The 16,492-nt window shown below is 33.5% G+C and overlaps 1 protein-coding gene across 1 annotated transcript in view; it reads left to right on the forward strand.

The window, feature by feature from the left end:
• Positions 1 to 2,022: 2,022 nt before the first annotated feature.
• The window catches only part of LOC106679956 (uncharacterized), a 27,794-nt gene continuing 13,324 nt past the window's right edge, over positions 2,023 to 16,492 (forward strand). Inside the window, exon 1 of the mRNA XM_067052560.1 lies at positions 2,023 to 2,177. Within this exon, the coding sequence (XP_066908661.1) occupies positions 2,030 to 2,177 (148 nt within the window). The 5' untranslated portion in view covers positions 2,023 to 2,029. The remainder of the gene's footprint in view (positions 2,178 to 16,492) is intronic.

A 16,492-nucleotide genomic window follows, 5' to 3' on the forward strand; every position in this document is an offset into this window, starting at 1 on the left:
GTTATTGTCATTTTCGTCAGGTACCATTACCGTTTATTGGGATCAAGTGCCTGTCAGGTTCAAAACCCCTTTCCGGTTTGTCTTTCAGGTTCATCGTCATCTTTGCTAGATTTTTTTATGAACTTTTCAATCGTTACTTCAGTATTTCTTTGATTTTAGGTAGACCACAATATTCCGGGCTTTTTGGTTTCTTCTATGCTCGGTACTGAAGCCATTGATAAAAGTACTGGAGAAAAAAAAAATCTGAGGTCATAACGTGTTGTAATGCTCACAAAACTGGAGATGACACTGCTTACAAAATGTGCGCCACATACAACGTACAGCGAAATACACATCGATGGCCTCTTAATTTTTTAAAAATTCTTCAATCGCTATTTCAGTATTTCTTTGATAGGAATATTCTATAGGGAGACCACAATATTCCGGCCTTTTTGGTTTCAACGACGAAAAAGTGTTGGCAACCTATGTCACATGCAAGAATAATTGCGTACTGCTGGTTTCTCCTGTGCTCGGAACCAAAGCCATTGATAAAAGTACTGGAGAAAAAAAAAATCTGAGGTCATAACCTGTTGTAATGCTCACAAAACTGGAGATGACACTGCTTACAAAATGTGCGCCACATACAACGTACAGCGAAATACACATCGATGGCCAATAACTTTTCTCTACACTATGTTGAACTAAGGAGTGTTCAATTCCTTGGTTCTTCCCCTCGGGAATCAATTAGAATGAATTCAAAGAAGAGTTTTCCCCAAAGAATTGTCACTTACTAATAATTGTGTAATAACAAATAAATTAGTGTTCCCTAAAATTCAGTGAAAAAAAAATAAAAAAAAATAGTTGCTTATTTTTTTCTCTCTTCCACATTATTTCTTTCTCTATTCAACGCTGGTGAAGCAACCTCCCTCTGGGGACAATAATATTTTAAGTATTAGTATACACACTAAACTTTCTTTTCTAATATTTTTTAACTGAAAAACTATAAAATTTTGAATACTACCAATTGAACTACCATTGAATTCCTCGTCAAGAAATCTATAGAATTTATGTCATTTCATATTCACCAAAAAAAAAAATTTTTGTTCAACGAATGACCCAAATTACATTTGGCCTTATTCATCTTTCTCTGTAGCATATGTCATGTACAACCCTCCCCTCGTTTAAATCCCTTATATTTAACTACCTTTTACTACACCAATCTGACCCATTACTATAATAGTACAGATATTTTGTAATTAACTTTTTTTTTTTTATTTATTCAATTAAATTTCTAATTGATCTATCATTTATCGGAAAAAATGCGATGACTCCATCCACACTTAAAATTGGACAATTTTATCAAAAAAGTTGTTGTGACATCACCAAATATGTAATTTAAGTTTCTTACGATATTTTTGTTTTATTATTAATATAAGGCAATCCACAGCGTACGGCGCCGATTTCAGATCACCTATTGATAGTCCTGCGCCTAACCATCTGAGCTACGGACTTTTCGTTTTAGAGCTAGGCTGACCAAACACACACGTCACTTTGCTAGATTTGGATTATTCAGACCATAAAAATTGTATTTCCCTCGTAAAATTTTGCACAATCGTCATACTTTCCTTACAACATATTCTATATATAGGTAAGCAAAAGTGAGAAAGTGAATTCTTTTTTTTCAGAACCCTCTTAAACAGAAAATAATTCAATTGAAAAGTGAAACATAAACCTTTTTCTACCGTTGGTACTAGAAGGTATCCAGTGAGATACTTAACTAAGGTTTGGTGAGTCCATTCTGCGAAGAATTCAATGTATGTTCATTATTTTTGTATGTTATTTTCACTTCGACCGATAAATGTCGCAATCTAGTCGGATTACATTTATACTTTGCTATTTATTTAAAATTGACTGAATAAATAAATATATAAATATTTCTAATATTGTGTAATCCCCTAAAAAGCTTATTTATTTTTATTGGGGCAGATAAGAAGAGAATTGATAAAGAGAGAAACCGGTGCTTTAGTTCAGTTAGAAATTTCGGATAGAGATGATCAAGTATCTGTTCATTATCAGTATATATCAAGTTTTGGCCATCAGTATCCCTGACCAACAACTATTGTCTCCCATTGTTCAAGACATTGAGGACCCACAAACTCTTCCTGGACCCAATATATCAAGTCCAGATGATACAGCAGGTCAAGTTCGTTTGATTTTTTTAAATCATAATATTCTTCTTTTTTTTCTTTTATCCCATGTATTGGGATGGGCTTGGAAATGAATCCTCGTCATTTTACATAGAATATAGTACGAAGATAGTCCGAGTGGTGGTCAATAAAGGTATCATAATAATAGAAGAAAACTATTTATTGTTAACCAACGTTTCGCCTCGCTTTGCAGGGCTTTGTCAGTTTGAAACAATGTTGTTACTTCATCAACTTGATTTGTTTCAATCTGACATCCCTGAAAAGTGGGGCGAAACGTTGGTTAACAATAAATATTTTTCTTCTACTATTTTGATACCTTTATTGACTGCCACCCGGACTATCTTCCTACTATCTAATTCATACGGCCAACTGTATTCTTCCAATATTTATTTAGAATACTTCAACCCCACCGTTTCACTTACATAGTATTAGAGTCCCTAAATCACCGTATTTAATTAAACCAATAATTACCGATCATCTCGAGGATGTTAACAATTAGGGAAAAATTTAAAACATTTCTTATATTTATTTAGGTACAGAAACCAAAAAAAAAATGAAAATGCGGAATTCGCATATCATGGTTATGAATATAAATCAAAATAGGACCTTCTATCCTCAAAAAAAAAAATTCAAAAAGGAGTCAGACATGAAGTCGAAATATGTGAGGACAGAAATCAGTCGGAGTCATCGTCCATCAAAGCCGATGAAGGATCACAAGAACAGGCTGAAAAGCATGTTGCATAGAGTGGTTTCGCATGAGGGGCAAATTCCTTGGTTGCATTTCACACAAGAGTAGTTCGTGAGCCGAAGTATTCCTGTTTCCACCATGCGATAACAACATATGGACCGCTTTTGGAGGTGGGGAGGGGTTGATTTTGGATGATCATCAAGCGGGAGGGATCTTGAGACGAATATGGCGGTATGAAGGCCGGATTTAAGCTGGCTTCTTTGCTGAAGTTGTCCAATACACAGTTCATGTGACAATTCTTTGGGGAAACTGTTCTTGGAATTAATTCTAATTGATTGACCAAGGAATTGATCCCTCCCAAGTTCAACATAGTGTAGAGAAAAGTTATTGGCCATCGATGTGTATATCGCTGCACGTTGTATGTGGCGCGCATTTGGTTAGCAGTGCCATCTCCAGTTTTGTGAGCATTATAATACGTTATGACCTCAGGTTTTTTTTTTCTTCATTAATTATATCAATAGCTTTGGTTCCGAGCACAGAAGAAACCAAGAGTACGCAATTACTCTTGCATGTGTCGAAATCAATATGAATCAAATATATTTCAAAACAAAAGATTTATTTTCAAAAGTGTAAGACATAGTAGGTGCATTCAATAATCCACCTGGTATGGTTAAATGTATGCCAGGATTTTGTTGTCTTCCGGGACAGACGTGCGGTCCATTCAAAATGTGTTACAAGAGGCCAGGATTTAGTAAGTAAGTAAAAACTAAATTATAAAACTTGTATATAATTAACTAAAATGTATTCTTGTGCGTTGATAATACTAGAATTACTTTTATTTTACAGGAGTGTTGCACCAATGGTACCCTGTTAATTTTGAAATCGCAATCTGTACAATTAAGCTAATATTCAGAAGAATTTCGCTGTTAAGCTTTATATGTAATAACAAGGAATGTTAATAAATAAATATTTTATATTTAATCAAAATAGAATAAAGATATATATAATGTATAATAAAAAATTAATATGTTCCTATTTCATTATTTTAGTAATTAACAAGGTAATATAGAGACATCAATTTCACGAATATGACTGGATGACATTAGGAAAAATATTTTGCCAATTTAGTTCTTTCATCCCAATTTTAGTTAAATCATATTACTACAAAAGCTGTTGGTGCTGAAAGATTCGGTCATATCAGAAAGCGTTTAATGCGGACGGGAAATCTACAAGTTAAGGTTTACTATTGCTCGACAAGTTAGAAAAGACCTATGCAGTTATAGTTTGAGGGGAATAGGTGGCCCTGGTACCTGAGTGAGTTATGGCGTTACCTACTGGTACTGGTACTGGTATTTGGTGGAGGGAACAAGTCGAGTGGGACAAGTGGTCCTTTTTGCGTATCGCTGACGGCTGAAGGTGAGAGTGTAAAGATTTATCCTTCGCCAAAAAATGGATGTTAAATGCTCCCCAACCCGCACGACCGGCACTTCACTATAGGCGTTACCAGGAACAGCCGCGAAACTGACAAAGCGCCGGTTAGATTCTAGCCAAGGTGCTGATATCTCTCTCAGTTAGACTAGGTATACTGGACCATTTCATGTTAGACTAATTAGAGCATGGTTCCCTATGCCAGAAAGGAGAAGGAAGGAGGTATACATCAAAAAATATTTGAGAGGAAACAACATAGCCTTCTACAACTTCACATCTCCTTGAGCCCGTTGAGTATTAATGTTTAGAAATCAATAAAACATTTTAGTGGTCATAGTATGCGTGATTGCCGTCTAAAAATAACCTTTAACCACAGTTTTGCATGTGTTATTTAGTCACACTATTCCTGTGTGAAATGCAACCAAGGAATATACCCCTCATGCGAAACTAATCTATGCAACATGCTTTTCAGCCTGTTCTTGCGATCCTTCATCGGCTTTGATGGACAAAATCTCTGACTGATTTCTGTCCCTACACAGTTCAACTTCATGTCTGACCCTTTTTTGAATTTTGTTTTGAGGATGAAAGGTCTTATTTTGATTTATATACATAACCATGATATGCGAATTCCGTATTATGACTTATTTTGGTTTCTGTACCAAAAGAAATAATAAGAAATATTTTAAATTTATTTTATTTTTTTCCCTAATTGTCTACATCCTGAAGATGATCGGTACGTTTTAATTTAATGAAATAAGGGGATTTATAGACCACGAGTTTTTGTATCGTGTATCTTGTACGAAAGGTTAAAGTCAAAATTTGTCTTTTCCTCTCGCAGGAGGTATAAAGGTTCCCGCCACCTCGCCTGCTAAGATGTGCAAAGCCAGAGGAGCACCAATCATCTTTTAGCATCGGACATTTGCAACCTTTCTTTGTCGCCAACTTACTCCTCTGTTCAGATTTCTATTCTGGTGGGGGATGAACATTTCGCGATACTCAGCACTATTTCATTATAAACAGTATCTCTGCTCCCTTTAAAGCTTCATGGCCTCAATCACCCTACTTCTAAAATAAAGTGAAGATTATCTAAATTATCCTTGTGCGTTTGTAATACTACTATTGCTTTTATTTTGCAGGAGTGTTGCACCAATGGTACGCTAATATTCATAAGAATTTCGTTGTTAAGCTTTATATATAATTACAAGCAATGTTAATAAATAAATATGTTATATTTAATCAAAATAGTATAAAAATATATATAATTTAAAAAAAATATAATATATTCTTCATTCATTATTTTAGTAATTCACAAGGTGATATAGAGACATCAATTTCAGGAATATGAATGGATGAAATTAGTAAAAATATTTTACCAATTTAATTCTTTCATCCCAATTTATGTTAAATCATATTTCTATAAAATCTGTTGCTGCTGAAAGATTCGCTCATATCAGAAAGCGTATAATGCGGACTGGAAATCTACAAGTTAAGGTTTACTATTGTTCGACAAGTTAGAAAAGACCAATGTAGTTATAGTTTGAGGGGAATAGGTGGCTCTGGTAGCTGAGTGAGTTATAGCGCTACCTATTGGTACTGGTACTGGTATTTGGTGGAGGGAACAAGTCGAGTGGGACAAGTGGTCCTTTTTGCGTATCCCTGACGGCTGAAGGTGGGAGTGTAAAGATTCATCCTTCGCCGAAAAATGAATGTTAAATACACTCCATTCCGCACGACTTCGCCTGGTCGAAGTGCATCTTCTAAGCCTGCCTCTTGACTGTTTTCGTCTGTATCTCTAATACCTTCTTTTTCTTGGTCTCGATACCCTACTCTTTTTCTCCCACTTCCCTATTAGGGCGTTACCTTATTTTAGAATCTCCTTCCTTATTGGCCATCGGAGACCGAAGGCTCCCTAGGTAGGCGTCCCTCTCCTCATGGGTGAAAAAGTTTCATATGTCGAGGAAAGGCCTGCACCTGTTAATTTGATTCCGATCCTTCGTCAAACTTGTCATTTTTGTTAGAACACTTAAAGGTTAGCCAATCTAATTTTCTCAGGGGACTCTGGTAATGTGACAAACTTAACACAGATGTTTTCATATCCGGGGACGCAGTAAGAGACTCCTACCCTAACCAGGAATCGGGGACAGATTGCAAAAAAACCTTAATAAATGACATATTGTTGTAATCATGGCTAAGGCTTCGATACATAACATGTGCCTGGGTTGCAAAGAAGAATATATACGATATATAAGAATATACTAAGGGTTTACTAAAAATTTAACAATATTATTACTAATTCAATTTTTTATGGCAGTATAGTTTATGTTACATCCCTAGTTTGTTTTTAAACTTAAAAATTTTCAAATTTACTCTTATGCTGACTTTACATTAAACATTCATGTATTATAGCATTATTATATACCGTCTAAATAACAATTATCTAGCCTTATTATAAACATACAAAATATACTATTATTATAATAAACTAAATATCTTAAATCTTTATAACATATTTACAAAATATACAACACATATATATACAGATATTATTTATAAGTCATGTTAGATGAATCTTTCCTTAAATTTTTGATCATTCATATGTTTGATTTTTATGAAATCTGCATATATATGTACGTGTATGTAATATCTTTAAAAATTTACATTGATGTATTCTACCGTATATTCAAACGACCTATGAAACATTTATACACTAGGTAAACTATTTATACAATATATTATACAGGTCATGCACTTAGGTCTCAAGTAATGGTTCGCCTATTGAGAATTATCCAACTATAAAATACATAATACCGCTAATTATTTTTAATTAATACATCGTGTCAAACCTAGCATTTACACCTAATGAGATATGCCTATATCTCAGTATCACGGATATCATTTGATACTTCTATTTATATTAAATTGGTATATCAGACCAAACCTAGAATTGATACGTATTGATATTTGCATATACCCTAGAGTAACAGATACTATGTCATTTATATAGTTGTTAAGATTCATCGATACTCTATAACGATAATATCTGATAATTTCTCGTTATTTAATGTACCAGTAACAGAACCTAAGATTTGTATAATAACCTATTAGGAAATAGTGGTATCATACACATTAATTTTACAATTTAGTGATGGCCTTTTACAAATTTATAATTATTTACATATTTATCTGATTTCTTAGATAATTTAAATTATTTTTAGATATATTATATAATATTTAGTTGCGTGATCCAATATCATGTAAAATCTATAAAGCCGATAGAAAATCTGTGTGAACCATGCCTGAAGAGTCTGAAGCTCATTGTAATGTTACTTTGACTCATAAAACTTAATTACAAAAACAAAAAACTATCAGAATAATAATTCTTGGAAAAAGTATTGGGAAATCATTCTTAGAATATCCCTATATAAATTTACAATTATCTACTTATTTACTAATTACACTTTATTTACACTATAGTTACATCATTTACATTATATTTTACGGCAGTTAATCATTATATAATTAAAGTTAATTCAGAGCATTTTAGATGGTTATTCGTTAATTTCTCATTCAGTGGAATTCTATGAGTCTGGATTTTATTAATAATTACTAATCCGAACTATTCAATTTAACTTATGCCTTATCCGAAAACACTTTAACTTTATTCTTCCTATCAATTCTAATATTTAAACCGGTCTTAAAATTTAGTCACAGGGTGAGTTGGATTCAAAACTAACGACCAAGTCGTATGAACCACACTAAGCCCGCCTACCGGCAAAGCCCAAATTAATTCCCATACTAAAAATTTTAAGAAGATTAGTATATTAGCTGTACCCTTTAACCAAACTAATTGTTTTATCATTAATAAATTTAATTACGTTTAACAAGGAGGATTATTTTATTTATTTATTTTTTTGTTTTATTTTATTTATTTATGTTTAATCATTTTAAATACTCAGATTAGCATGTCTGAATTTGCTTGTACTTTAACTTCAGGATCATCATTTACAAATTTAATAAAATAAATAAGTGGATCCAACGCATTATTTATTTATGTATTTATTTTTTAATAATTAATAAATCAAGTTATGTTGTGTGAAGTATGCCTTCAACCGGATTGTAAGACACACTTCACTTTTGGTTAGCTGGTTGGGTATGAGTGGACTGTATAATTGAAGAATGAAACATGATTAAATGTAATAAAATTCTATTGTTTTATGTTATGTTACAAGAGGTGTAGGGGGTGACCTAAAGAAAACATGATGATTTGATTGTTAGTAGAATTTTGTATGACTGGGCAATGGAAATCGTAGATCTAACATAGAGGTGGTTGATGATGATGCGGATGTTAACTATTGCTATGTGGACTTACTTCTTTCTTCTTTCTTCCCCCTGCTGCTCCAAACCTCTCCTCTCTCTGCTGCTGGGAACCACTCAAGAAAATCTACTCACTCATGTAGATATTAATGATCAGTGAACAAAAATGAAGGATGGACGCTTCTCTGGTTGAAGACAAGATGGCTATCTCACACTCATCTCGCTTGCTTCTCTTGCCACCAAGAGCGCTGGAGGAGGTGAGATTTGGCTGTTGGCCACATGGGACACTATTAATCTACATGGCAGCCTTACTGATTCAACCTTTCTATTGCCGTAGGTTACCGGAACATATGTTCAGACGGGAGGATTAGTTATTAATTTTTTCTATTGCTATTTAATAATTAATAGATCAAATTATGTTTAAACGGAAGAACTATTTTTTTTAAATTGTATTCCGGTTAGACAGGCACTTTTTCTACCTATTATTATGATTGGATTCTTTTCCAAAGGCTATTTGTGTGTTTACCAGTTTACCAATTAAATACCTTTATATTTATAAAACGTTGTTGCTATTACTTATATATTATAATAAAGGGTGGTATATTAGGTTATATAATAGTATATAAACTACATAAAGAAACTAAGTATTTATTTACAATTTGTTATTATGATTACAATGATTCAGATAAAGGTTGCCATAAAATATAGATTATTACATTATTACTTATTGGTTAATTTATACTTATAGCTGCTGATTCCGTGGGATGTAGTACCGTAGGTGTCGCTCATAAAGGATGCCAGGTCTCGTGGCCCTTTTCACGACTTCGTCTGGTCGAAGTGCATCTTGACTGTCTCCGTCTAAGCCTGACCCTTGACTGTTTTCGTCTATATCTCTAATACCTTCTTTTTCCTGGTCTCGTTACCCTACTCTTTTTCTCCCACTTCCCTATTAGGGCGTTACCTTATTTTAGAATCTCCTTCCTCATTGGCCATCGGTGACCGAAGGCTCTTGAGGTAGACGTCCCCCTCCTCCTGGGTGAAAAAGTATGACATCTCCAGGAGAGGCCTGCACCTGGTTAATTTGATTCCGATCCCTCGTCATACCTGAATAAACGACATATTGTTGTAATCATGGTTAAGGCCTCGATACATAGCACTTCTTATAGAGCACTCCCGCTCCTGTTGGCTTATTGGAATTTCAGATAAATATTTTATATTTTGTTTTAATAATACAAAATAATTGTATTTTTAGTTTTATAAACTTGGGATGTTCAATGGAATAAACACTAGATTTATTTAAGTTTATTTTGCAGTTTGATATTTGTTTTTCATTAGAACCGAAATTAAAAACTAAATAACTGTTTCAGAGATGAAAGAAATCGTAGTCCAGGATAAAAATGGGAATCCACCTGGTATGATACCTTGTTGGACCAAAGGTTGGTGTTGCTATCCCGGATATACTTGCGGCCCATTTAAAATCTGTTACCACCCAAACACACTTGAGTAAGTAAATGATAAATAATAAATCTTTTATAATTAACTAAAATTTATCCTTCGGCATTAATCATTGTTTTAGTTTATTCATTTTATAGGAGAGTTGGAAGACAGGTGCCCTGTTAATGTTGTGATCACAATCTGTACAATTGAATAACTTAGCCAATATTAAATAATGTAAACAAATAAACATGCTATATTTAGTCAAAATAGAATAAAAAATATATATACTTTGAATCTGTCTCTCTCTTATAATTGCTGACATCATTATTGGAACAAAGAATGTAATTTGTCTGTATTCGGAGAATCTTGGCATTAAGAGTTACACGTACCAAAAAAGTACTGTAAATAAACATGTTATATTAAAACAATTCATAAAAACAAAATATTAATAATTGGTTTACAATGAAACTGTATCCTTTTAGTACTTAAATATATAACTAGCCGACATACTAAATTTACAAACTGAGTGATTATAATTAGTAAAACTATATACAAATGATTGGCCATATTTGAATACGAAAGAGAGGTTGAAGGGTGCTGTCAAAAAGAAACAAAGAATAGTTTTCAAGTATTTATTTTCCGACGTTTCACTCCACTTTGCAGAGCTCCATAGGGGTTATGAAAGATACAAAATAATTAAAAATATTTTGACAATGCAATATTATGAGATTGACTTGCTTACGCAGATGGCATTGCTGGACGCCAATTCTTCTGTATGGTTCAGAAACGTGGACTATCTCCAAGGCTGGTTAAGCACTAAATGGTCTTGGAGAGGAAGATTCTTCGTAAAATATTTGGAGCTGTCAAGGTTGACCAGATATGGAGACTTCGAACAAACCAGAAGCTCAAAGTTTTATATAAGGAAACAGATGTTGTCCAGTTTGTGAGGTTCAGTAGATTGAGGTGGGCAGGGCATGTTGCTCGGATAGCTGAGAGTGACAGAGGAGCAAGGAGGACTACATGGAGCATGACACAGAGGAAGACCACGCCTTCGATGGAGTGACAGTGTATGTGGTGATGCCAGGACCATGATGGGAGTGAGGAACTGGATGGCGGCCGCACAGGATCTTAATGATTGGTGGAGGCTGTTGCAGGAGGCCAGGACTCGACATCGAGTTATGGAGCCGAATTAATAAAAATAAAATTATGAGAATAAGATTATTAATAAAGATAGCATGGGATTAATAATTATGTAAATATAAGTGAAATATTGTGCATTGATTCTCTGATTAAAATCAAAATCGGTAAAGCGATCTGGAAGATATGGAAAAAAAAATGTGAATAATCAAACCTTCTTAGTGCTATCTACGGCCACTAGATTTCGTAGAGCTCCCCATTTTATATGTATGTATATCCCGAGCATTTATGGCATGGTGACGACTCATATTATTTTTTTTTTTAAAGATAATTTGAATCAAATTCTTCCCGATAAAATCCTTACAGTCCAAAATTCTTCGTAAAATCCTTAATGCTCCTTACTTTGCCACAAATCAAGTGATCCATCATGACCTCAATGTCCCATATGTTGCCGATTTGGCCAAAACCATATACCAATCCTCATGGAAAATTTCCCTACCACCCAAATCCACTTGTTTCTAGCCTGGCTTCTGCTTCATTACCTAATAATCCTCCAAGGCGTCTGAAAAGAAGATGGCCTCGGGATCTCCTCCTCTAGAAATGTTACTGGAGTTCTATTAACAGGTAGATTCTCCACATCTTTGTATCATGTCACTATCTCACCTACAGCAGATGTACTTGTTGTATATATGTTATACAGTTGTAAATAACAATAAATAAATGATTAAAAAAAAAAAAAGATAATTTGATGTGATGAAGACAATTTTCTAAATCACTATCAATACAATTTAAAATTGAAATCGTAAATTTTAGCTCTTCCATCAGGGGCTGAAGAACCCAGATTTCTTAAAATAACTAAGATCTTCCTACCTCGGTTCATAATATAAAATAAGAAACGGATCCAATAAACAAAAAAGGGGACCAGTTGAGCCAAATGCTCAAATGAAAAAAAAGATGACCCGTTGGGAGTGAAGAGAAAAAAGGCAGTTATCTCACCCCAATTTTTGAATACTTTAATGAAAGCTATGTATAATTAATAGTAAAAATTGATAAGTCTGCCAAGTATAGGTAGGGAGAAGAAAGAATGGCGGCTGTTCCAGAGCAATAAAAAACTAATGTTTCATTCGGAGTTGTATATCTTAAAAAGCAGTAACAACACAAGAAAACCTAAGAGAACGTCATTTAAAGAAGAGTAAATTTGCTAAAACATGAGCCCCAACAGAATTATTTACGTTAAATAGTTTTCGAGATATAGCTTTTTAAAAAGCAACATTTCATAAAAATGTTGTATGGGACATACTGAAAGATCAGTAGTTAGTGAATTTATTTTGAAAAATTTATATCTCAAAAACTATTTGATGTAAAGATGTCTATTAGCACTAGTAAAGCTAGTTTAATGAGTTATAAAGTAGTTTATGATGTATATCTTCGTAGCAGTAATAGTTTATATGAAATTGGCTAAAATAAATTAATATATAGTTGTTGGGACAAATTTTCATTTGCCAAATTTATATTCATATGTGAATATTCATTAAAACTACTACCCCTACAAAGATAAGTGTTATAAACTACTTTAGAGTAAGTTAAATTTCTTTTATTTGTGTGTTGGTAGACATATGTGCGTCTTATGGATCTAGAGGTATATTTTTTCAAAAATCCAACATTTTATACGAACAACTAGGAATCATCATTTTTTGAGTTTATTTTGTCAAATATCATAAAACTACTACTCCTACAAAAATAAACATAATTAACTATTTTGTAGTAAATTTAACTAGCATTAATTTGAGCGCTGGCAGACATCTGTACGTCCAATGGTTTCTGAAATGAAGTTTTTCATAAATCCAACTTATTGTCCGAACAACTATAAATCAATTTTATTTTAGCAAATTTCATGAAAACTACTATTCCTACGAAGGTAAAGGTCATAAACTTCTTTATTATCCATTAAACTAGCTTTAATTTGAGTACTAATAAACACCTATACGTCACATAGTTCCTGAGATATAGATTTCTCAAAATTAATTAACTAACTACTAATCTTTCAGTAGATTTTTACGAAATTTTGCTTTTTAAAAAGCTATATTTCGAGAATTATTGGACGTAAATAGCTCTTTTAGGGCTAATATTTCAGCAAATTTACTCTTCTTTGATTAATGTTCTCTTAGATTTCTATTGTTGTTGTTAGTTATTAAAATATAGAGCTCCGAATTAAAAATTAATGTTTTTTTAAGGTTTTGAAATAGCACCCATTTTTTATTCCCCCTAGCTATACTTGGCAGACTCATCAATTTTGACTAGTAATTATACCTAGGATTCATTAAAGTAATAAAACATTAAGGTGAGATAACTGCCTTTTTTTCTCCCCGGCTCTTGTACAATTATGAGATCGAAGAACTCTACACTACCCCTTAGGGGGGATAGAGAGGGCGAGGATTCTCAAGTCGAGAGTGTAAATATTGTATATATGACTAATGCTTATTTTATTTAATTAATATTATAATTTTTTTGTTATATTAATTCAAAATTTTTCTTTTTTTATTCTACCCTTATATGTTCATGTACATAATTCTATTTATCTATATTTATCTATTTTATATAGAAGTTTATTTATTTTTATGTAAATATTTTTTCATTTATTTTTATTTGTTTTAAATTTTAGTTTGCATGTGATAATTTATCATTATTACTTATTGCCTAACGTAGTGGCAGATTCTATTCATCTATTTCTCAATAGATAAAATGATATCTGTGTTAATGAAATATGATACATTTAATAAAACACAATATAAACAGAAAATTGCTTATATGTCGGCTTGAATATCCTACTGTTTGTCCCCTGAAGTCTTTCCCATGAGTATTTATCTCATGGTAGACGACTTATACTACAATTATTTTATATAATTGGATGTGATGATGACAAAAACTATTCAAATTTCATCGATAAATTTGAAATTGAGTAAAGTTTAGCTCTTCCATCAAGGGTAAGATATTACAGAGTTCGTAAAATATTCAAGATCTTGACTCAAAATGGAAATGTGCATTTCCATCGAAATCCTGTAATATAGCAATATTTCCACTGACTATAGATTCCATGTACATATATGAGAAAATAAAAATTATCTCAGACATCTGTATACAAGACAAAACGCTGTGATTACTTCTATTACATAAATTCAGTCGCATAAATTCGAGCATTGTGTATATTATAAGTTCCACTAATGGCATGTGCTAGATGGTAGGATCTCTCCCAGAACTTTACAGTTCCACAAGTCCGTTTTGGAAAAATATTTTGATTTCAATAATAATAGATTTCAGCGAATATAGTAATCGCGGTTGACGCTGGTAGATGGCCATACCCTAACCATACCCTACTCTACTTCAAACCAAAAGTGGGCAATTAATCGCGCCCCTGAGGATGGCGGTAGCAGCATGATAAAGCGCCTGTCTGCCAACCCATAGAATGCGAGTTCGAGCCCGCCCTACCCGGGATTTTTTTCAAGCATAAAATTATGCAATACTCACTCACAATCTCCCTCCGGGCATTTGTTAGGCCCGTCAGCCAATGGGTGGCACTAACAAAAAATAGGCGTGGGAGTTACGGACTCACCCTATGAAAACCAATCAGAAAACGCGCGTTGTATTTCCTCAGTACATCGCGCGAGGTCTTGGACCTCCACGGTCTGTCCCACCGATGAAACAAATAAATAAATCGCGTCCCCATAGCTCTGGTATACGTTAAGGATAATAGGAATGTCTGGAATTTTAACCTTAACAGGAACAGGAGGCAGCTGGTGATTGGCTCCTTCGCTGACACGCTCCTGAGACTCTTCTTTTTTTTAGTCTTCAGTCAAGTATATTTCTAATTTATGTTTTATATTTAGTTATTTTGTGTTTATAAGCTCGAAGAACCCTACTCTATCCCTCTGGCGTGGGCTGGGGGATTCTCAAGTTGAGAATGTAAATATTAGGGGTATTCATGATCTTTAGTTTAACATGTTAAAGCGTGTTGAATGGAAAAACCCATGTTAAATAGAGAAACATTTCCTTCTTTTATCATTTTAAAACGATATAACATGTAACATGGTTGAGAGTCTGTTACTAGGTCAGTTAAACGGAGAATGACGTCAAGCAACAGACCAGCTAAACTCGTCTCCATTTATCTGTTGCCGTATTAGGTTACTTGCTTGCAGTTTGTGTTAGTATTGTTTTGGATGTGTTAGTATTGTTTTGAATGTTTTTATAACTAATAAAGCAATGGATGACAATAATAATAATAATGTAATGACAGTTGTCAATTGCTCATCTTGATTCTCTTCCTCACAAGTTAGACCAACAAAATACTCAGTTGCCAAACGTTTACACAACCTCAACTTTTCACTCAATTTAGGCATGTTGTAATACTTTAGTGAACAAGTTCTCATAGTAAGAACATCATTGACTTTCGACTTGAAGGCCAAGCCACTTCAATCACACAAGAATGTTATATTTTTATTAGTTTAGTCAGTTTGTCAAATCGATTTATTTTAACTATAAGATATGTGTTTACTAAAAGAAAACAAAAGTGGTGCGATGTTTTGACGGTAAAGAAGAGGCAATCCCTGATTGTTAATAATGACTGCATTGTTTTGCAGTTTTAGTGTTCCCCGCAGCTTCGCATGCTCCATAGTAAGAACATCGTAGACTTTTGTCTTGAAGGCCAAGCCACTTCACTCACAGAGGGGCCCCTATTCTGCGAGCTACCAGAACATCTCCACTGTCATCTGGTGAGATTAGGTTTAAACATTTACGCACATTTGCTCAAGGCACATTCATCGACAGTTTTCTTTTGCTTTTAATTATAAAATTAGTTTAAGTTTTTATAAAGTGTTAAGTTGGTTTTCCTTTTTTATTAATGAATAAAATTAATTTGATTTACAGTTCTTTCGCATGTATATAAAGAGATGTACCGAACCCAATAAAATTAGTATGTTACAGCAGTTCACACGTGTTACATCTTGTTCCTTCTTCTCTTTTTTGACATTTGGCTTGTGCCGATACTTAACTGGTGCCGAAACCCGGGAACTTTTAGATAACCGGTTTAATTTTCAGTCTAAAAGAAAAAATTTTTTTTTTGAATTATGACTAGTAACGGATTAGTGAGAAAAGCAGTTCTGAACCTAGAGAATATGAACCAAAACGACCGCTCGTTTGTGGAATGTGTTCAAGATCTCATTGATACAAGCGCTAGAGAGGTGGAGGCCCAAATGGAAGTAGAGGAGCCAGGGTGGACACGGATAGAATATCATCGGCCAAGAAACAT

The sequence above is a fragment of the Halyomorpha halys genome, unplaced genomic scaffold (assembly GCF_000696795.3).
Source record: "Halyomorpha halys isolate HHAL.00 unplaced genomic scaffold, Hhal_1.1 Scaffold236.1, whole genome shotgun sequence".
NCBI classification, from domain to species: domain Eukaryota; kingdom Metazoa; phylum Arthropoda; class Insecta; order Hemiptera; family Pentatomidae; genus Halyomorpha; species Halyomorpha halys.